General features: G+C 35.3%; 1 protein-coding gene across 3 annotated transcripts in view; it reads right to left on the bottom strand.

The window, feature by feature from the left end:
• The window catches only part of PURG (purine rich element binding protein G), a 36,702-nt gene extending 12,794 nt beyond the window's left edge, over positions 1–23,908 (bottom strand). The window contains exons 1-3 of one of the 3 annotated variants that reach the window (XM_040490188.1): positions 23,786–23,908; positions 22,613–23,482; positions 20,369–20,370 (exon numbers count right to left, since the gene is read on the bottom strand). In XM_040490188.1, the coding sequence (XP_040346122.1) occupies positions 20,369–20,370; positions 22,613–23,476 (866 nt within the window). In that variant the 5' untranslated portion in view covers positions 23,477–23,482; positions 23,786–23,908. Of the gene's footprint in view, positions 1–15,361; positions 23,483–23,785 lie in introns of those variants that run through there. The other 2 variants (XM_040490187.1, XM_040490185.1) reach the window with 2 other exon arrangements.
• Between the last annotated feature and the right edge of the window lie 45 nt (positions 23,909–23,953).

Consider the following 23,953-nt stretch of genomic DNA (forward strand, 5'->3'; position numbering starts at 1 on the left):
AACCGAGAGTTTTTGTGGTAAAAGGAGGCTCCCTTCTAATTTTTTTTAATGTTCACTCATTTTTGAGAGAGAGAGAGAGAGAGAGACAGAGTGCCAGCAGGGGAGGGACAGAGAGAGGGAGACACAATCTGAAGCAGGTTCCAGGCTCTGAGTTGTCCACACAGAGCCTGATGGGGGGCTCGAACTCACGAACTGTGAGATCATGACCTGAGCCAAAGTCAGACGCTTAACCAAATGAGCCACCCAGGCGCCCCAAATTTTACATAATTTTGTTATACTTTCTGGGGAACTGTCCATGTTATGGGTTGGGAAGAATTAATAATGATGTTATTAGTATTTATTAAATGCTTATTATGTGATAGAAACTTTGCTAATCGCTTCAATTTTTTTAAAGAGAATTCTGGTTGGCTATAGTTTCTGTGAGGACAATAAATCTTATCTATTTTGTTATTGGTACATCCTCTGGACCAAGAAGATTTGCCCCAGAACAGTTTATAATAAGTATAAGCTGAATGCTGATTGAATGAATTTTCACAATAGCTCTACAAAGTTAATATAATTTTCCCCAAATTACACAACATTGACAGAATCTGGACTTGAACCCAGAACTGGCTGACGTCAAAGTCTGTACAGCCAAAGTCTGCACTGGGGCCACAAAGACTGCCCGATGACTCTGGGGGAATCCACAGCCTAGAGATACAGCTAAAAGTACTGCCATTACTTATAGGGACAAAGGGAATGGTTTAAAGTTATTGTTGTTTTATTCCTCTCCTAACAAAAAGCAGAAGTGGAACTTCTATTAAGCTCCTTCTTGATAATCTTAAGCATATTGATCTTTTTATATGAAGAACTATGTGATAATTTGTGCAGATTGAGCTAATATGAAACTATTTCAGGGACAGAAAAATACAATCTGCATGCAAAATTTAGAACTCAAGTCTCCTAACTCCTCAGTGATGCTGCAAAACCATGGTTAATTGAGAATGCCAGGAGCAAGGTTATTTATTAATGGAATTTCCTAGTCAACAGACCTTTAACTACAATACTTTTTAATCCTATTGAAATTGAATCCTATTGAATACTGAATGAATACAATATAGTGAGCATAATTAAATTTTGTATGAATGAGGATACTTCAGTGCTCTAGAATCTATTGTTAACAACTATAATCACCGCAGGGACACCAAACAATAACAACAAAACAAAACTATAATCACCAGATAATGATGTAAATGAAGAATATGTAGGTTCCTGAGTTAATTTCATATAAACTTAGAATATCCTTTTCAAATTATTATGGGGTCATTTATCTTTGCTCCTAAGAGTTTATGAAAAAAAATTCTCTAGTTGCTTTTTAATTGTTTACTGAACTGACTGTGAAAAAGAAGTATTTTTATTTCTTAAATTCTGTAAATTACACTTTCTGAAGGCTACACTGCAATCAATGCAGGTGCCATGACAAGATTTGTGATGACAAGACAGCTAGGGATCTGTATTCTAGTCATTAGGATCAAGTTCTGGAAGGTTCACTAAGGTGGGAGCTCAGGAAATAGATTAAAAAATAGTGATGGTCAAAAGAGGAAAAAAGGCTGAATCTAGGCAAATGACTTGTGTATACTGATTACCAAAATATGATTTGATATGCCTTCTGCCAGGGCCAAAACTCAGAATACTGAGTGCAGAATTGAGCCTAAAGATGTGATGAAAACAGAAAAATGTGTAGAATGCATTTCAAAAAACTATTTAAATTAGTTATAAAAGCATCTGCTTCTGTTGGTGGGAATGCAAACTGGTGCAGCCACTCTGGAAAACAGTATGGAGGTTCCTCAGGAAACTAAAAACAGAACTACCCTACGATCCAGCAATTGCACTACTGGGTATTTACCCAAAGGATACAAAAATACTGATTCGAAAGGACACATGCACCTCGATGTTTATAGCAGCATTATCAACAAGAGCCAAACTATGGAGAGAACCCAAATGTCCATCAACTGATGAATGGTAAAGAAGATGTGGTATATATATACAATGGAATATTAATCAGCCATCAAAAGAATGAGATCTTGCCATTTGCAATGATGTGGATGGAGCAAGAATGTATTATGATAAGTGAAATAAGTCAGTCAGAGAAAGACAAATACCATATGATTTCACTCACATGTGGAATTTAACAAACAAAACAGATGAACATATGGGAAGGGGGAAAAAGAGAAGAGAGGGAAACAAACCACAAGAGACTCTTAATGGTAGAGAATAAATTATGAGTTGACAGAGAGTAGGAGATGGGCTAGATGGGTGATGGGTACTAAGGAGGGCACTTGTTGTGATGAGCACTGGGTGTCATATGTAAGTGATGAATCACTGAATTCTACTCCTGAAACCAATATTTCAGGAGTATGTTAACTAACTAAAATTTAAATTAAAAAAATGTGCCTAATTCACAGAACCAGAACAAATAATTCTGAAATTTGCATGGAACCCCAAAAGACTCTGAATAGCCAAAGTAATCTTGAGAAACAAGAACAAAGCTGGAGGTATTACACTCCTAGATTTCAAGATATACTACAGAGCTATAGTAATCAAAACAGGATGTTACTGGCACAAAAACAGACAAACAAAACAGAGAACTCAGAAATAAACCTGTGGTCAATGGTCAATTAATCTATGACAAAGGAAACAGAATATACAATGAGGGAAAGACAGTCTTTTCAATAAATAGTGTTGGGAAAACTGTACAGATACATACATAGGAATGAAACTGGACCACGTTTTTACACCATATACAAAATAAACTCAAAATGAATTACAGATTTAAATACAAGACCTGAAATCGTAAAACTTCTAGAAGAAAACATGCAATGAGCTCTTTGACATTTGTCTAAGCAATATTTTTTTGGATATGTCTTCTTAGGCAAGAGCAACAAAAGCAAAGACAAATAATTTGAGCTACATCAAACTAAAAAAACTTTTGCACAGTGAAGGAAACCACCAACAAAATGAAAAGGCCTACTACTGAATGGGAGAAGATACTTGCAAATTATGTATCTGTTAAGGGGTTGACAACTAAAACATATAAAGAACTCCTACAACTCAATAACAACAACACAAAAGAAACAATCTGATTAAAAGATGGGTGAGGACCTGAACAGACATTTTTCCAAACAAGACATGCAGATGACCAACATACACACGAAAAGATGCTCAACATCACTAATGATCAGGGAAATGCAAATCAAAATCACAATGAGATCTCACCTCACACCTGTCAGAATGGCCATTATCAAAAAGACAAGAAGTAACAAGTATTGGTGAGGACATGGAGAAAAGGCAACTCTTGTGCACAGTGGTGGGAATATAAATTGGTGCAACGCCTATGGAAAACTATATGGAGGTGCCTCAAAAAATTAAAAATAGAAATACCACATGATCCAGCAATTCTACATCAGGATATTTATCTGAAGAAAACAAAAATATTTAAAAAGATATGTTTCCCTTATATTCACTGCAGCATTATTTACAGTAGCCAAGGTATGGAAGCAACCTAAGTGTTCATCGATAGATAAATGGACAAAGAAGATGTGATATGTATATAATGGAATATTACTCAGCCATAAAATAGAATGAAATATTGCCATTTGTGATAACATGGATGGACCTGGAGGGTATTATGCTAAATGAAATATGTCACAGAAAGACAAATACCATATGATTTCACTTATATGTGGAATCTAAAAAACAAATGAACAAACAAAACAGAAACACACATAGATACAGAGAATAAACTGGTGGTTGCCAAAGGGTAAGGGGGAAGGCAGATGGGTGAAACGGTGAAGGGAATTAACTTCCAGTTATAAAATAAATACATTTTGGGGATGTGATGTACAGCAGAGGGGATATAGTCAGTAGTATTGTAATAACTTTGTATTGTGACAGATGGTAACTAGACCTACTGTAGTGATCATTTTGTAATGTATAAAAATACTGAATTACTCTCTTGTACCCTTGAAACCAATGTAATATTGTATGTCAATTATAATAAAAAAAACTATTTAAATTATCTGTAAAAACATGTGCTTAATTTTACCAAATTGTGATTTCAAGTTTACCATTTAAAATTTCTATAATGTTTCTTAAGAAGGCTGCAGTGAGAAGTGGGCTCTTTATAAACCTTGGAATTTTATTAGATTGCTAAGTGACATAGTAAATCATTTAAACCTGCCAGGTCCTGTTTTCTTCATCTGTTAACTGAGGTTAGAGATAATGAACAAAACTAATCTAAATCAGTATTCTCATCAGGATGAAATGAGATACAATATGTGAAGGATCTTTTAAAAATATGTGAAATTGTATGCAAATTATTGTAATTGAAATTCCATATTCTTTTTACATTTAATTTAATTAGAAATTCCAGTTATGGAAAAACTTTGAGGACGAATGAATCTTTTGTATCAGTAGCTAATTGAATTTATCCATTAGTGACTCTTCTTTGCAATGTATCTACTGAAAATGATTATAGTTTCTGATTTACCAACACAGTAACAGTAGAATCAGGCTCATTTCACTTGGCTAAGATATTGGTGAGATTCGTAGCTGGGAACACTGATGGGTTTTTGTAAATCCCGACATATGGAGAGAAAAGGAGTTTGTGAAGATATTGTATGTGCAAAGAGAGTGAAATAAAATTAAAGTGAGGTTAAATACTAAAGCCTAGAGCAGGGAGGGCAAATATAGGATATGATGTTTACTACTCCTTTTTTTTTTTTTTTTTTTTTGATGTTTACTACTTCTTGTCTTCCTCCACCTCTCCCCACCTCAGTCCCCCATGCACACACAGAAACCACAGCAGTCTTTTATGATGAACCTGCATGGGGCTTCACATTCATCTCCAACCTAGAATTTAGGAAATCATTACCTTGAATACAGTAGTCACATGAGATGAAACACAATCATTTTCATCCTTGGACATCAAAAGAGATTTGGAATGGATAAGACAAAATTATTATTTAAAACAGTGCTATTCTCTAAATCTGCATCAGTGAAATATATTTTGAGCATTATAACAGGATGTAGATAATTAAATCATATTTAAAGGATAAATTGTTAAAGGGAAAATAATATTTGGCATTTTATAATGCTTCAAACACGCTTCTCATACATACCAACACACTGCTTAGCACATGGCAGATAATCAGATGAATATCCGTTGAATGAAAAATATGAAAGTTCAATTGGCTTCCAAAAGCTGCTCTGAATCAAACAATTTTGGACATGGCACACTTAAAGCTAATAGCAGTGGCATATTTTTCTTTTGTAAATTCTTGGATCTTTAGCCCCTAGCATAGCGCCTGGAACAAGGTAGCCACTCAACATCCATGAGTGAAAAGAACAGGATCATTTATCTATTGAACAAGGGAAAGAATATTTCTGAAGTAAAATTTAGGAGGTGCAGGAAACAAAAGGTCCCATATTCTACTGTATCTTAACCTGTGAGTCAGTCCTTGACATAGTATTTATCAGGTTTTAAAGTTATTGCTTTCATTCATTACTTGTCGCCATTTTGATTTGTCTGTGAAGTACTGTGATCTTGAAGCAAGGAGATTTCAAAGGCAAAGCAGGAACAGGATCAGTGGTGATTAAGTGAAGAGAGATGATTTAAGCAATCAGCACAGTGCTAGGTATGGAGGGGAAAAGAAAAGAGGAAGAAACAGTCTCTGGTCTTAAACTTAATAAAAAAGGGGGATTGGGCAAATCAGACAGGGGAACAGTGCACTGAAATACTTTACTGAAGCAACCATATCTAAATGTGAAGGATGCCAAGGAGGAATGGATGGTCAATAAATGCCAGATGAAACAAAGACGATGCGGAGAAAAATACACTAAAGAAAGAAATTGAAGATAACTGTAATCGGAGTTTTTATGACTGCAGGGATATAGAAATTGAAAGGTTCTTAGGAATCACCTGTTATGAGCCAATCCCCACAAGTGAGGAGTAAACAAGCTGGGGCCCACAGAGGTTAAATGCCTCCCCCTGGGCCAGCTACAAGGCCCAGAGTCAGGGCTTCTAACACAGAGCCCTGACCTCTATACCACACTGCTGCACAACGGGAGGGAAAAGGTGAGACCTTAGGATTCTTAAAATTCCATGAATGCTTGAAATAATAGTCTGAGTAATACGAATAAATTGGGGGAGGGGGACTTTATTAATTATAGCACAGATATAGTGAGTAATTTGGCAATGACATTCATTTTATAGTCATTTTGTGACAGAAGTTTTAAAACTAATCATTTAGAATTAAATTATTGAAAATCTAATGTAGGAATCAAATTCTGGGTTTAACTAAGATTGATTTTTTTCCCATATAAACTATAAAAAATTTCCATCAAATAAAATGTAGATGTTATGTAGTATAATCTGAAGACAGAAGCAAATCACTTTAACAGAAGGTACTGCTTGAATCCCAGCTTGATATGTCATTAAATGTAATATTTGGGTCTTTTAAAAAAAATAAGTCAAACAGTAAATGGTGATTAACAAACCAAATTGCACATAATAAGTTAATGACCTGAAGGATTCCTTAAATAGGAGTAGAGTTTAATAATGCTTGGAGAACAATAATGCAAATTAGCTTCAGTTATTATAAATCCAATAGGCATTCTTTATTCAAAGTAAATTTAATATTATAATTGATAAAGTATGTAAATAATTGTCAAAAAATGCTCAGAACTTGGGGAATTTTCAGGCTGAAGGTTTTACTATATTAGATACAGAGTCTTACTGACAAAATATTAGTGCCTAGCTTATGTTAGAGACGTTAGAGGAGAGGTTAAGTTCTAGGTTGTTGGCAGTGTGTGCCTTTGAGAATTGCGTGGCATGAAACGAATTTCTGTGATATTGGGGTGGTCATGGTGAGCAACGAAGAAAGATCTTAAATAGTGATGGGGCACTGGAAAGGAAAAAGAGTAATTGCTTACTATGTTACTGAACCAGATGCATTACAACTCTTTCACTAAATATTTTCAACTCAAAAATTTTTCCTCGTATTGAGAAAACATTTCTAAAAAAAAAAAAAACAGAAACAAAAACAAAAGAAAACATTTCTAATTTTATAGTGGAGCTCAAGGAAATAATGAGATTCAATTTTAAAGAATTTTCTTTGAAGTAAATATCATCAGTATGTTGCAATAGATCATTAAAGAAATATCTGGGTGTACAAAAATTATGAAATTATTTAAAATTGCTGTAAATAAATAGCATTTGTCTGAAAAAATCATATACACTCATATTATGAATTGTTAAATTCATAAAACGAAGAACGATTCGGTTATCATTATCCAAGAATCACTATCAACTGGTTTTTGTGTTAGTTCCAAGATAATTTAGGCCAAGAACAGGCACATTTTTTCCATGTTAAAATCCAGCATAATACTCATAATTATAGTATTTCTGTTTATTTAGATGGAGATTGCTTATAGGATTTAAAACTTTATTCATTTCTTTTTTTTAATTTTTTTTCAACGTTTATTTATTTTTGGGACAGAGAGAGACAGAGCATGAACGGGCGAGGGGCAGAGAGAGAGGGAGACACAGAATCGGAAACAGGCTCCAGGCTCTGAGCCATCAGCCCAGAGCCCGACGCGGGGCTCGAACTCACGGACCGCGAGATCGTGACCTGGCTGAAGTCGGACGCTTAACCGACTGCGCCACCCAGGCGCCCCAAAACTTTATTCATTTCTTTAGAAAATTTTAATAACAGAGGAAGAAGAATTTTAAAAAACTTAAAAAATAAGAATTTTAAGAATGTTTCTTGGGTTTGGGTTTTTCTTATTGCCAATGATTCCTGAACTAGCATTTGAAACATCCATTTGCAGAAATGCATTTTTATATATGCCTATTTCTCCCAGATTATATTTCTAATGAAGCTGCTTAGAGGTAAAGTTTCATATTGTACTCAGCAAAGATTTTGAAAGCATTTGGTGAACATTAATTCTGCCAAATTCCAGAAAAATTTCTAATCAACTTTGTAAGTAATGAGAAAATCCTAGAATGTACATAGGAAAAATCTACAGAAATTCCATGATTTAATTTCCTTGGTAATTCTAACCTCACACCTTCAACAAACAAACAAACAAACAAACAAATATACAAAAACTGTCCCTCTGGAATCCCCTAGGTCTCATGAGCAATAAAGTTTACTCTTCCTTGTAACTCAGAGGAAAGTTTCCAGGACCAAATATACTTCATTTGCAGCCATCCAAAGATTCTAAGGATTGCTTAATAAATATAAGCACAATTGCTTTGCAATTGTAAACCTTTTTACATGTGAGAATTATAACAACACAGGATATATGTATCATACCTGGAGAGCTAAGTAGCAATAATCAATAGCCATAAACCAATCCACTATGGATGGGCAAAGGTTTAAGCAAATATCTTGCTTATTTTAAAAAAGAGAAAAAAGTACACTGGTGGTTGCCAGGGGATGGGGTGGAGGAATTAGACGGTTTTTCAATGGGCTTAGAGTTTCAGTTTTGCAAGACAAAAAAGTTCTGGACATTGGTGGTACAACAAGGTGAATGTACTTAACACTAATGAACTGCATATTAGAAATGGTTAAGATGGTAAATTTTATGTTATGTGCTTTTTAAGCCACAATAAAAAAAAATTGAACTAGACCAGAAAAGTGAGGTATTCAGACTGATTAAGGATATTTTTGTGTACTCCTAATAAATTGTAAGTTTATATTTAAAAAAGAAAATTGGGAAAGGTCATTTTTGAGACTTAGAGGGTCATCTTATGAAAGGTGAAAGACAAATCACCTATGTACTTAACTCAGGCTGGAAAGACAGAATATTTTGGTTTTGACATCTGGGGAATATGTAACTAGTGGTTACATGTCAAGTAGTTTGAATTTGAACATTGGAGGTGGGGGAGAAACTAGCATTCCCAGCGATCATTGCCCAGAAAGCTAGACAATATGATAGTACGACATCTTAAATATTTGGGTTTATGTATTTAGCCTCTCTGTGTTTAAAGTGGGCCCTAGATATTAGTTGTTAATAGGATAACCAAAAAATCATTTTGGCTGACAGTATTAAAACCTAAACAATTCCAGCTGGAAAGATGATGTGGAAGAAAGAATGCAAGTCTAAGGCCATGACAAAGAATGGCCCCCACACCATTCAGAAAGAGCAAGATTAAAAAGCCAATTTCTGAACCCCACTCTGGATCAACCAAATCATAATCTCTGGGGGCAGGGACCAGAACCTACATTTTAAATATGCTATGTACACTGGGGCGCCTGGGTGGCTCAGTTGGTTGAGCTTCCGTCTTTGGCTCAGGTCATGATCTCACAGTCGGTGAGTTTGAGCCCTGCATCAGGCTCTGTACTGACAGCTCAGAGCCTGGAGCCTGCTTCAGATTCTGGGTCTCCCTCTCTCTCTGACCCTCCCCTGTTCATGCTCTGTTTCTCTCTGTCTCAAAAATAAACAAACATTAAAAAAAAATTTAAATTATTTGTCCACTGAAATTTGGAAATGTTACAGTGTCATGAGAAAGCATAAGATGCCTGGAAGGAGTGACAAGAAAAAATGGACCCTGCAAGTGAGAATCGAGTTTCATATTGATTCATGCCAGATCCCTGAATTTAGATATTATTGCCACAGCTAACCTTTTGCCCTATGCAAAGCCTTGAAAATCTCCAGGAGAAAATCACATATATTATTTGCAGCAATAATCAACTTACTTAGAATCTTTTCTTTAATACAGAAAACTTAAGAGGAAATAGAGAATTTTGTTGTTTCTTTTCATCTTAAATTAGAAGTGCAAGAAAAAATAGAGAATGGAAATATTTTATTGCTTCAATCTTTAAAGAGAATTTAATCTAGACTTTTATGAAGAAAAACCTATTAATATGCAATAATTTGGTTATCCAATTTACTGTACCATCACTTATGTCTTCCCAAATAAACCTGTAACAGGTACTTTTGAAATAGCCACATAAGTACCAAGTACATTCCTTCATATGGCTGTTTCTGGGGAAAAAAAAAGACTAAAAGTAAAGTTTCTTATGAAAATCATAAAAGCTAGACTTAATTTTGAGGGGCAAATCTCATGAAACCTATCTTAACTAATTCATTTAATTAGTACAGCTCATGAAAATTTGAAAATGTCTTTTATGTTGTTTTGCAATAACAAGGGGTAGGAGGAAGTCATTTTTTTTCTTAACATGTTTTCAGAATAATACTAGAAAAATTGAAATCACGCTTCTTTATCCAATGTGATAAATTAATAAAAGACCTGAAAACAAAAGTTCCCAGTATTCCCAAGAAATTCTCTCAGAGTTGAAAAGAATCTTCAAGGTAATAACAATCCATTTTTTTCTTGATTTATTAATTCCCTTTATGCATCCTAAACTAAGTGCATGTCTATTCTCTGCCTTCAATAATTTCAGCAACAGGGAAGGAACACTACTTCTTAAAGGTGGCCCTCATGTCGAGCTGAAATTTCCTATAAATCTATTCTGTCTGAAGCTGACTCAAATAATAAGACATAAATTTTTTAACCTAAAATTTAAATTGTAGCTATAATACAACAGGACACAGAATTTTAAAAATACATTATACAGCCTATAATAATCCTTTTGACTTGGTGACTATCTCTGTTATGTTCATCTTTTTAACAATTAGGAATTCATTCGTTGTTCTGGAGTACTAATCATCGAAGGGGTAGTAGTTGGAAACAGAAGTTAATGAACTTGCAGAACTGCCAAATGTCTATATATGAATGATTTGGTATTTCTGATAAAGCATGATCCATTAGAATGACAGCTAGTAAGGTTATATCATAGATATTAATTATATAGACTTATATAAAATATTGTTTTATTAATTTTGATCAATACATTAATTATAGAATGTCCACAGGTTAGCAAGCACAATATAAATTATTTTTAAGTATGTTGGTTATGTTTTCAAATATGCTCAATGAGCATCCAGAAGTTTCTCTAAATTTAAATCAATGGGTACCACTAAAAGTACCATAAATACATTACAGTATATATCTATAGCTCCTCTATCCTACACACATAGATAAGACATAGGAAGATGATAAAAATATATGCATTTAAAAGAAATTAGTATATTTCTTATCGCTTATATATCTTAAGAGACAATTGGCATTTTAACCTTTAGCCTTTATTTTCTGTTTACTTACTTGGCTTATTTTACTAATTATGAACCATTTGAGCTACATGATACATGTCACAAAATGTAAAATTGAGGGACTAAACTAAGGTCCCTTCAAGTCCTAATGTTTAATATTTCCTAACAGTTGTATTAGTAACCGTTGAGTATAGAAATTATTTACTTTCCATTACTAAGATTTATATACCAGCTATTTGATAAATTAAAAAACATGTTTCAGTCTCCATAAATTTGAATGCTAGGCTTTTCATATAAGAATTCCTAATTATTAGTTCCTATCAGAGTTATCTCAAGATAGTTGTCAAAAAATCAGAAGAAAAGTTATTAAATGTCATGACAGGATAAAGAGAGAAGAAAATGATTTTTACTCAAAGTCTAGTCAATTGATAAAAAATATTATTTTAGATTTGTAAATTTCTCAAGGCTGAATGAATAGCACTGAGACTTCTTTTTACCAAGATCTTACAGTTGTTATGACCACATTTCTCCTTCCCTGTCTTTTGTAGCTAAGGTAAGATCACATCAACCTGCAGCTATGGTTCTTAAAATGTGTTCCCCAAGGCAGCAGCATCAGCTTATCTGGGAATGTGTCAGAAATGCAAATGTTTGGTCCCCTCCTCACACCAGGCCAACAGACTCAACCCAGGAAGCGGGGCCAGCAATCTGTTTTAACAAGCCCTCTGGTTGATTCTGAATCAAACCAAAATTTGAAAACCACTGGCCTGGAGCAACAGAGGAAAATATGTGTCTGTAAATAGGGTCAGTTCAGTTTACTCTGCTGGGGATATGGAAAAGAAGGGGAGACTTGGTAACGAAATACGAAAATCAGTGGAGTGATATAGGAAGAGTAAGTTGGTAAAAAGAGTTTCAAAAAACAATAAACTTTTCACTGATATTGACACGACTTGTTTCCAGATCAATTCAACATGACCAGTTGATTTCGGGTCATGAAAATGAAATAGTAGATCCACAGTAAATAGTAATTTGTCTTCTCTCTGCACTTAAGGGTTAAATTGGGATGATCCATCTATATTGTCATGTGATCTCTTTCCAAAATAGACATTTATTTAAAACGGTTGAGACTAGAGGTTCAATCCATAAAGATCATATAAGTTGTATTTAATAGCACTGAACTTTAACAAACTAGATGAACACTTATATAAGGAGTGTCTCTTGGTGGTACTAGCCCCATATATGGGGATTAGTTTGGGATAAAATAATTCCTCGTAATCTGAGGCAGATTTACCAGTAATACATGGGGGTAGACTGTGCTATATTAGTCAGGGGGTTAGATTTTGGAGTAAGTCTTAAAGATAGTTCGGCCTAATTGAATGAACACAGTCTTTGGCTTGGTGTCAATTTGGGTTCAAATACATTAGTTCTGAAATACTGAACCAGTTTTGAAAATCTCTGGAAAATCATATTAAAATGGTGATGATAAAAAAAATGGTGACAATAGGGTTGTTATAAGTAGAATAGTTACAGGGGTTCAGCAATGTTTAATATATGGTAGGTATTCAATAAGTAATGGTTGTTAATACTAAGAAGATTGCCTCTTTCTTTTGTTACCACCTTCTCTTTAAAAATGGTCATGGTGCAATTTTCCTAGAGGCTACATTCGTTTCTGAAATTACTTGTCAATCGTGCTAGTCAAAGTATTTCCTGAAGATACAGTGTATACTGAAAAGTTGGAATAACTGACCTTTCAGTCCATATCTTCCCAAGTGAAATGTTTCCTTTCATACTAAATTCCTGTACAGAAATACGGTAACAGTATTGATATTAGTTAAGTAGCAGTCCTTTCTGAGTCTATAGATCTAGTTCATAGGGCAATTTTTTCAGTCTTTATTGTGTTTCAGTTGTCATCTAAACAAATAAATAGGATGGAGAGGAGCTGTGTTGGTATTGGGAGAAATTAGTGTTCTTACTATGACAGGGGGGTAAAAGAAGGGAGGACATTTTAAAATTCTATTTTTTAAAATGATTATAGCATGGTTTAACCTTTAAGGAGAACAGCAATAGATAAAATTCCATAATAAATTCACCTGAACTTTCAAATTATTTTGTTCTATTGAAATTCTAGACTGTCAACCATTGGTATAAACCACATTGCTAGTCTGAAACACCTAGAAATAAAATACAGCAGTTTCTGAAGCAAATTAGCAAATGATAAGGAATTTTTTTATATCTAGGTGTCTTGTACATATCCTTATCCTTATTCCTAAATTATCTTAAAATTTTTTTTTAACGTTTATTTTTGAGAGAGCGAGAGAGAGCACAAGCAGGGGAGGCGCAGACGGGGGGGGGTGTGTGTGTGTGGGGGGGGGGACACATAGAATCTGAAACAGGCTCCAGGCTCTGAGCTGTCAGCACAGAGCCCGATGTGGGGCTCGAACTCACCAACTGTGAAATCATGACCTGAGCCAAAGTCGGACGCTTAACTGACTGAGCCACCCAGGCATCCCCTAAATTATTATCTTAATGGTTCTGTTGTTTTATTTTATGGGTAGTTTTGGCACTTATGTATGATCTTTTGGTATTGGTGCTCAGAATGTTTGAATGGGAAGATAGGGACAATTTCTACAAAACTGCAAGGGCAAATAACTGCCAACTAAACCGTTCTCTCATATCCCACTTAGCTTTCAAACAGCATTGAAGAAGAAACAGCGAAGAACCTAAAATGTACCTGCTATATTGAGAAGAGGGAGGAGAAAAAAAATTTCTAACAACAGGCAATCCACTCTCAACAGAATTTGTTGCGAACTGACCAACAAGATTGCTATTGCAAAGCACCACCAGGCTTAAAGGCTGCTTTATCATATGGACTATTTCTGCAATGAAATTTTATGTGCACAGAGATTTTTGAAATTAATGAAATACACATGTGTATACACACTTCAAAATACACTTTGGTAACTCTTAAGCACGGTCTCTGATAAACCAATGGGCACCAGAAGGAGAGGTCTAGGGAGAAAGGTGTCACTCTTTTCCATTTGATCTATTGACAGTGGTGGCACTGTATACTGGAGGATTCGGGCGCCTAAGTAAAGCATCTGGGACAAAAACCCTTATGTGTTCTTCTCTTCTCCTTCAATCACCAACCTTGGTGGTTTCTCAAGGCTAAAAACAAAACAAACAAACTCATTATGATGTTTTATCTTTGCACACTCTAGTAGTTACGGGTCCTCTAAAGTAGAACCATATCGTTCACAGCTCAGTGCCCTTCCTGATTTCCTTTGTTAAACATCATTATTTCTAACGTAATACGTTCAGTAGACCAAGGAAATAGAGGTCAAAGGTAGTATTTGATTCTCAGGGGCCCCTGAAATGATAGCAGTGGTGTATTACTTAGCAACGTAATTTAAGGTTCTTTCAGGTACAATGCCATTTCAGGGTGTGATGTTAATTTTTAAAATTCTTTTGTCATGCAGAATGTAAGAAATGATTACAGAATGTGTAGAAACAAGTAATGCTTCCAAAGAATAAGACCTCATACAGATAATAAAAGTATTTCCATAAAAAAATTAAAGCATAGGATGATTGTACAGTTAGTGTAAACAGTTTGATCTTAAGAAGGGCCAGGAACAAAATTTCATTTTGTGTGGCTGAAGAGATACATACATGTGATAAAACTGCCACTTCTTCCTGTTCTTTTGGGTATAAGCACAGATTGCTGCATTATTTTGTTTTTAATACAGATTGTCTTATACTTTCCAATTCTGGTATTCTGTTTTTTTCTTTCACACTTCATTGATACAGAATATTATTAGAAGTTTAGAGTAGGAGGGAACCTTAGCTTCTAGCACAATCTTGTTCTGAATTCTAGCACAATCATTAACTGAAGTTAAATGGTTTACTGAGAGTCAGGCCTTACGCTGGAAGAATTAGGTCTTATTATTCTTTCTCAAATGATCTTTTAAAGGTTAAATAAATAGGGATTTGGTCTTGAGAAGTCTTATTTCTTCCATTTTGTTATATTGATTTCTTTTGCTATAGGCAAACAAAATAGTAAACCACTACCTTTCTCTTCTCTCTTCCTTGTGTATTTGTTAGCTCTAGGCAACAGCCTCATCAAATCCACAACAAATAATAAATAAAATCTTGAAGAGTATGTATTATACTACTCCAAGAAAAATAAGACACTAAGGATTTCTGAATATAGGTATCTCACAAGAAATTCTGTCTTTAATCAGATCAAATAAACAGATTTATACCACCATTTTGATAAAGACAAAAGCCCACAAAAGCATTTTTTCCCCTAATCTTACACTTGGGAGCAAGTCTAACTTTTAACTACTATGAACATTTTTCTTAGGGATTACTTTTCCTTTTATTTACGCCTATTATTTCCTGGAAACCAATCAACACTTTGAATAGAATAACACAGAAACTATATAAGGGGGGAAATGAGAGGGCAGACAACTCCTATACAATCTTAGAAAAAAGCCAACAACAGAAAGGAAGAAAATGTATATTTCATTAATAAGTATTTCCTTTACATTCACATCACAAATTCACTTCACTGTAGCAGCACTAATTTCATTATGAATAAGTTTTTATTTACTGGTAGATGTCACTGGCCTTAGTAAGACATTTCTCACAAAGAATATTTGAAAGAAGGTAAAGTTTGGAAAACACAATTTACCTGAAAGCACCAACATGAGAAACTCCTTGATTAAGGATGAGAAATTCCTAATTTTTTAAGCAAAACTCGTTCCTGCAGGAGAATTGACCTTCTTTTTGACCCCATTCCTTAAATAAGAAGCAATATCTATAAACCATTTTAAGCTTGAACAAGTAAATACTGGAGAGTTTTACCAATGTTATAGATTCTGTAAAGGATGATGGGTTATTCATCATTAAAATAAACACTTTTTTATGCTTTAAAAATATATATTTAAGAGGGTCCTGTCTTCTAACAACTCTCTCATTTACAAACAGGAAATTATGCCACCAATTATGGAGATATATTTTTAATGTTTAAACCAGTGCTTGAATTTTTAAAACTTTTTAATATTTTCATAAAATTTACAGATATCAATCTATTAAAAAATTCCTCCTCAACCCTCATATTCTTTAAGGTACTTCTAATAGTACTAGATCTTTTCCTCTGGTTGATTTAATTTATAACTAGATAATATCCTTTAAGGTTCCAGCATGTGACTTTCAATTTTTCAGATAATTTTTTCTTGGTGGTTATTAGAAAAATGACTTTAAATATACATGTTTGATATGAATGAGAAGAGAATTTGATTTTGATTTTGGGGGGGGAGGGGTTTTAAAAACTATTAAAGCATTATGCTAACTTTATTTTCAAACAATTTACTGTTTAATAGTCTTCCAGCAGAGAATGGAGATGATTTAGTTGTACTTGTAACCTTATAGCCCCAAAGTTTTTACTCTCTCCTCAAATCATCATAGTACCCCTTCTGGTCCCAAAGACATCTGATGGACTCTGAGTCCTTCAGTGGGGAATCCATGCCTTAAACAATCAGGACTAGTGTTACCCTTTGTTTAGTACTGGATTTGACTAGGTTGCTAAATGAATTATTCATTAATAACCTCATCATAATAAAGATAAAAGCTCATGTTAACAAATCAAAAGATTTCAACAGTCATAGCACAACCTTTCACTATAGTTCCATTACTTATTTGCTCTCATAATGGCAAGGTCTTTGGATAACAATAAGATATTAAAAGAATTAGTAAAACTTAAGTAATAATTTATTAAAGCTTTAAATATCAGTGTTTTTCATTAGAGAACATAGTTAACCTAACACTTGGTAAAATAGTTTAATATCCTGCCAGTCCTCAACTGTATTACTTTAGGAAAAAGACCAATAGTCTTTTGAGAGAAGGAACAGGGAAAGACAGGAAGGGCAAGGTGGTTAGGGACAGAGAAGGGAAATTAAATATTTATACACTTTAAATTAATATATACACATATTTGCATCTTAAGTTAATATTAATGGGATTCATTCAAAATTTCCTTGAGGTTCCCTTGGTGTAATAATATAATTCAAATTAAGTGCTATGTTAACTAGTACAAGTATGGTATCTAAGTAAAAGGGGAAAAATTCATTTAAAATGACAGATCTAAAACTGATACTACCAGGACATATACACAGGGCAGTGTATATATTTTCCTTTGTATGTTTATAAAGAATATATGTATAGACACATATGCTTGTATATTCAGAGTAACTCTAGAAGGATACGCAAGAAATCGGTAACACCGGTTACTTTTCACTGTCTACCTAACCGTAGCGTTTAAATTTTGTACCATACATGTTTTCCCTATTCAAAAATATTGATTAAAAACTACCAAAATAAATTTAATTTTAAAAAACAAGTCAAATTAAGAAAAAAAACTTTTTTTTAACGTTATAGAAGAAAATATACTAATACATATATTGTTTTTCCAAGATCCACCTACATAAGTTTTGGTATCTTTACTTTGTGACAGTAAGCGTGAGTTAAAAACTCAACTTTCACATGACCTTAAATTGGGAAAAACACATTTTCCCTGTACCTCATCGCTACAGCACTGTGGACTATGGTCTGTCTCAACAGCATACTAATATCCTTATTTTCTTCCTGTGATGGGTTGGTTAGCCGTTAGCCATGTTACTTGTGAAATTCAAAAAATCTTTAAGGAAACTTCAGAAGGACTATAAGAATCTAACTTGGCAGTGATAAGTATTACACCTCTGTTATTCTGTTGGCATAGGGTCAATTTTAACTTCTCTTTGTGGTTTACTTTAGATTTTTATCCTGCCAAAGACGTTTGGTGTTTTAGTAAACACAGACTTCAAACTATGTGGTGACTAAGCAAAGCCCTTACATAAAGCTTGGAATAGGATTTTATAAATAGTTCCAATGAAAGACATTTTGAAATAAGCAGGGAAAAAAAATCTCACGTTTATAAAAATTATTTTCAGAACGCCACTTAAAAATTCAAATTAAGTCCTAATCACTTAGATATTAAAATAAACCATAAAACAAAATCTAAAGGAGTGATAGTACATACACCAGCTTTCAATGGTAGCTGCTTAGTAAAAATGAGTGTCTGAGGGTGTATTCCAATTTCGTCCTCTTCAAATTGTGCAGCTCAGATAAATGTTTATTTTACTGAAAATATTTGCAAAATTACAATATAAATACATGAATATATTAAGATAGGATGATTATATATAATGTATTCTTATCCATATATATAAAATGAATGCAGTAAATATAGCATATTCTCGATGAATTGTTAGTACACAGTGTTTCTTAGTAAAGTACATACAACCTATTATTAAGCAACAATTATCTAGTTTTCAAATGTACATCTCAGGAAGTTTTTAGGATGAAAGGATACACTAAATCTCCCAATACCCTTTTTGGTTGGTGAAAGTTAGTTCTGCAAATTTTGAAATAATACTGTATTGATTTTAGCAATGGTTCTGAGGCTCTTCGCATTTTCTTAATTTGAAACTTTATTTCTTTAGTCTGGGTGTTTTCTTAATGACACTGTATCAGCCAACCATGCCTTTAATTCTTACACAGTATCATGTACTGTCTTTTCATTAGTTGTTTTAACACACATCAACAATGAAACAGAATTACTAAAAAATTTTTTTTCTGCACAAATTCCCAAAATTAACTTTCAGGGTATTATGGGGAGTCTCAACTAGATATAGTCTCAACTGTAATACTAATCTGGGCTAGAAGTAGTTTTTTATTGGTTTTAGTTCTTAAGAATACAAATATGAACTCTACTTTAAGTGTTCATTAAATGTATTGGGAGTTGTTTCAAAAGCATCTTCTACCCTTCTCTGTTACACTGATTTAATGGAAACTTGTTATTATAGCAGTTCCAACACAAACATCTGCATGCAAGAGATCACCCTACAGATTCTAACTACATAGTTATTGAAACACATCCCACCTTTCAAGTGGCATAAATGTACATCTTCTATATACAAAAGGTAAAGTGCATTATTAAATTAGTGAACTGACAGATTGTCTGCCTGGACCATATAGCTTTCAAATAGACAAATGTGAAATTCTCCCATTAGAACCAATTATTTCAAGAGGTTCCAACTAGCTTTTCCACCCTGTCGTTTACTTTTTGGCCATGCTCTTTAGTGCAAATAAGCTTGTGTTTGACTCAAGTTTAAGGGACATGGCAGTTTGGGGTTTTAACAAGGAAAATTATAAAATGTGGCAGAACTTTTAATACTTTTATAATACATTGCATCTTTTGCATATTAAGCAACAGATTAGTGTTGCTTTCAATTGCTAGGAGCACACTGCCAACTATTATGAGGAACCCGTTTCCAAATTTCATACTATTAGCTTATATTATTACAGTTTTGAGTCTATACCACATTATGCTTGGGTTATGTGCAAACATCATCAGTGTTTTAGAATTATACAATGAACTAGTAATTTTGGTTACTAACTTGAATGTTCATTTTTTGACTTCTAACATCCAGTTGCCTTAAGAGTTTAATGTCTTCAAGGCAGGGATCCTATTATTTTGAAGAATACCATGTACACTTGCAGCTCCATTTATGTTACAAATGACAATAAATAAAATGTATATTGCACAGATAAAAATAGTAGCTTATTTTATAAGATACATGGCAATACATGTCCTAATACCAGAGTTTTGAACTGGATCTTATTTGATTATGGCTAATGAATAATTGGGAATTTTAAGTATCAAAAAATTGTAACATCATTTCATTTTTCAATGAATACATATAAAAAAGTGAAACAAAAGGACTGGCAGAAGGCTTAGTGATTCTAAAGTATATTCAATTGCCGGTATATATGCATCTACCAATCTATAGCTTTGAGATGGTAATAACTTTGAAGTATACATACAATGTAGATTTGGCTACTTAACTAATTCTTTAGTTAAACAATTAATGCAAAATTAATATTTATATACAATGAATTAAAGATAGTTAAGTCTGACATGTATTGTGTATATGTATATATACACACGCATGTATGTATATAGACACACACTCTCAAATCTTATCAGACTAAAAACCAAGAAAGAAATCATTTAGACTTAATGGATATAAGTATTTTACGAGGGAAGGTTTTTAAGAGAGAGTATACAGTCATAGCAATAGTGATAGGAACACTCGAATACTGGAACATGCACAGCTCCAGTTTGCCAAAATCTGACAGGTTGATAATTATTAATAGGCACTATGATGGGCAGGAATAACAATCAGTAGTACAGTAATTCAAGTGCACATCACTCCTTCATATACCAAAAGCTACTTTTTATCAAGTCTACAATAGTTATTTTACAGTTAGGACTGTTTAAAGATCCTTGCTACTTTTAGAGTCTCAACACCCACCATGTGCTATTAACTCTAGTATTTCCAACTATCTTCCAACCTTCGGTTGTTCCATAGTAATCCAGATGGTCCACATTTATGAAGAACTAATGAGATTCCTTCATACTACTTGGGGAAACGTGAAATACAATCTGAAAACCAATACCAGCATATATGTCTGGGTTACTGATTGCTTGTTTTTAAATAAGAGAGGCCAGTAATATTATTTTCTTAACTCATAACGTTTTCTTAGTGACCTTACTTAAATGTACTTGGGGACAAACTTCTGAAGGAAAAAAATTATTAAAATTATTTTGAACTACTTATGGTATATAAAAGGAGAGCTACATTCTGATCTCAATCCATGCAGCCAGCTCTCATAAATGAGAGCTATATTTGGGGGTTGAAATCAGTGTCTGGCTCTTAAACATGATATGGACTTATAGTGTGGGAGGTGAATAAAGCCAAGATAAAAGACAATAGTTTCAATCAGAATAAAATGCAGCTCAACAGATAAAATTCTAGTCAGTTAATACAGGGTGGGTTGGTACACATATACAATATATCCACTTGTTTAAAAATTGCTTAGGTGTTGAAAAATTGCTGTGGCACTTCCTGGAAAGCAATTTTTAATACAGGTAACTGGGTGAGTCTTGTGTAAAGTAAACCTTTTTAAGTATCATAAAGAGCACCTTGGAAAATGCTTGAATTTTCCTTTCAAATATGTTTATAACCAATCTAAAATATTTTCCCAGGCTGAAAATTTATATTCTAAATGCTTTTTAGAAAAAGAGTTGTTTGTTTGTTTGTTTGTTTGTTTGTTTTTCTGGAATTAAAATACCTGTAAAAGCCAGGTTTATATTGGAAGTGTTGACACGGTTTTAAGGGTAGCAATTGCAAAAGTGCTACTAAAATGTATTATTACAGATGTATTTTTGTATCAGTGAACTGGTGCACCAACCCCTCTGAAAGAGTGCTAAAGAAGAAGCATAAAATAGAACACCTTGAGTCCACGATATATTTTGGGGGAAAAAAAAAAACAAACCTCTCACAACCTTCAAATTAGCATGAAAGGCTAAAACACCAAGATTTCCATAGCAAAGCCATAGGATGAAGCCTCCCACTCAACAGTGACATAAAAGTAATTCCTAAAACTTCGGAAAGTCAATAAAAATATATGGTACAGTAAGTAGAGGTAAAGATAGGGTTATAACTAGTTTAGAACAACCAATTAAAACTCTCCCACGGCTTTGATATGGCAACTATAAACTCCAGGGTTACCACAAAATTTGAAATTATAGAATACTGTAGTAGCTGTAAGATTTGACTCTTTAATGGTATGGTTTAATACTGTTATCCAATGAACAACTGATATATTTCTACATGTACTTTTATAAATAAATATATTTGTATTATACTTGAGGTCAATTTCTGTTTCTGTGGTAACTGCCCTACAGGTAAGCTTAGCAGCTTTTAACGAAGTAGGGATGGAATACTTTTTTGGGGAACTTGTTAAATAGAAATTCACACTTCCATATTAAGTATATGTATCTTTTTCAGGATTATGTCATAGTGCAATGTAAATCTTAGTTATGGTATTTAGAAGGTCAGAATGTCACATTTTGTGCTGATTTGCATACTTCAATGGTCTGGAGCAGTTGAAGCAGCTAAACTATTTAGCTCTGGGAAGATCGGAATTCCCATAAGAATTATAATGTTCTACGTATAACATGAGAATCAGACTCCTTGAAGTATAAACTACCAGAGGTATTACTAATAACAAAGGGCCAAAAAAGAGGAAAAACTTCTTCAAATGATTATGGATCAGTACTTTTAGCCAATTTTATGATTTAAAATTTTGCCTGATGGAGTTCAAATTCACTCTAGTCGAGGCATTCTTGTTCTTCACCACTGGCCCTTCTGCCATCCATTCTCTTTTCTTTATGGCTGTTGCAAATTTTCCTCATCTCTTCTTCATACTTGATAAAATTCTCCCCAAACCTTGTCCAAGCTTTGAATGGAACAGTAATAGTATTACGGTAAGGTGGCCTCACCTCACTTACCTTCAGGAAAATTCCATATTTATTAGAGCCCACATCAAAGTAGAACCTTTTATTGTCCACTCTGAAAGAAGTCCCCTCTGGGAGTTCAAGTGGGTCATCATCTCCACCTCTTCGTTCTTCTATGTCCCCTTCGCCATAGTCTTCAATTAGCTGAACCAAGGCATCACGAAACTCGATCATTCCTTGTGCTGGGAGCACAATAGTCTGTTCTTGGCCCAAACTGTGACCAAAATAACCTATCATGCCAGTCCCCCGCATCATGGTTTGTCTAATTCTTAGGAAGCGACCCCGCTGATTTTCCTTTAGGTCTAGATAGTATTTCCTATTGTCCCTCTCTATGTAGTCTGTTTTGAGGACACTATGAGGGTGCTCTTCGGACCCTACAGAGACTGGTGGGGAGGGTGCCGAGTGCTTCTGTCTCCTCCTGGACGCTTGCTCTTTGCCGTGGCCATGCTCCTGTCGGTGGCCTTTCAGGCCCAGGTGGGCGTAATGCTCGATGAAGTCCCCTAGACAGTCCTTCAGCTCCGCTGCCACAGACAGGGACAGAGTCAGTTTACTCTTTCTGATATTGTCCTGCCGGCCTCTCCCTATCCAGACTTCAGCTATCTTTAGGAACCGGCCCCGGGAGCTTTGCTTCACGTCTAGGTAAAACCTCTTTTTCTGGATGTCCACTCGTTTGGAGGCCAGCTCCTGGATTTCGGCTGCACCCCCAGCCTGATTAGGGGTGGCTGAGGCCGCGTAGTGGGGGTAGTGGGAGTGCTGGGCCTGGGGATAGAGTCTACTCTTGCTTAGGCCAGAGCCCCCTACATTCTTGCCGCCGCGGCCGCGGCCGCCGCCGCCTCCCCTTCGCCTGGCTCTTTCCATCTTCAGCTGCAAGTGACAAACAGACACACGGGGTGGGGTGGGGGAGGGGTGTTGAGAACAATCGCAGACGCCCCTCGGCCTGCGCTGCCCCCGCCTCCGCCCGGGACCCCCACACCGGGCCGCGGTGCACGGCGCCCGCCGCCGCAGCGCCCGGCTCCCGCCTCTGCCCGACCGTCGGCGGCGACAGGCGGCGTCTCCCGGCTCCGCACCGCGCACACAGCATCCCTCCGCCGCCCGGCCTCCCGCTCGCCGCCGGGCCGCCGGCCTCAGGCTCGGCAGCCCCGGGGTCCCCAGCCAGTAAACACTCACATCGACACTGCCATCACCGCCGCTACCGATGCCCTTCACGACCGCCGCCGCCGCCAGCTCTCGGCCCCTCTGCTGCAGCCGCCGCAGCCGCTGCCCCCCGCCAACTCCCCCGCCGCCGCCGCCGCTCGCACCGTCCCCCGCCGGAGCAGCCGGGCAGGGGCATCGCCT

The sequence above is a fragment of the Herpailurus yagouaroundi genome, unplaced genomic scaffold (assembly GCF_014898765.1).
Source record: "Herpailurus yagouaroundi ecotype Mexico unplaced genomic scaffold, PumYag 181, whole genome shotgun sequence".
NCBI classification, from domain to species: domain Eukaryota; kingdom Metazoa; phylum Chordata; class Mammalia; order Carnivora; family Felidae; genus Herpailurus; species Herpailurus yagouaroundi.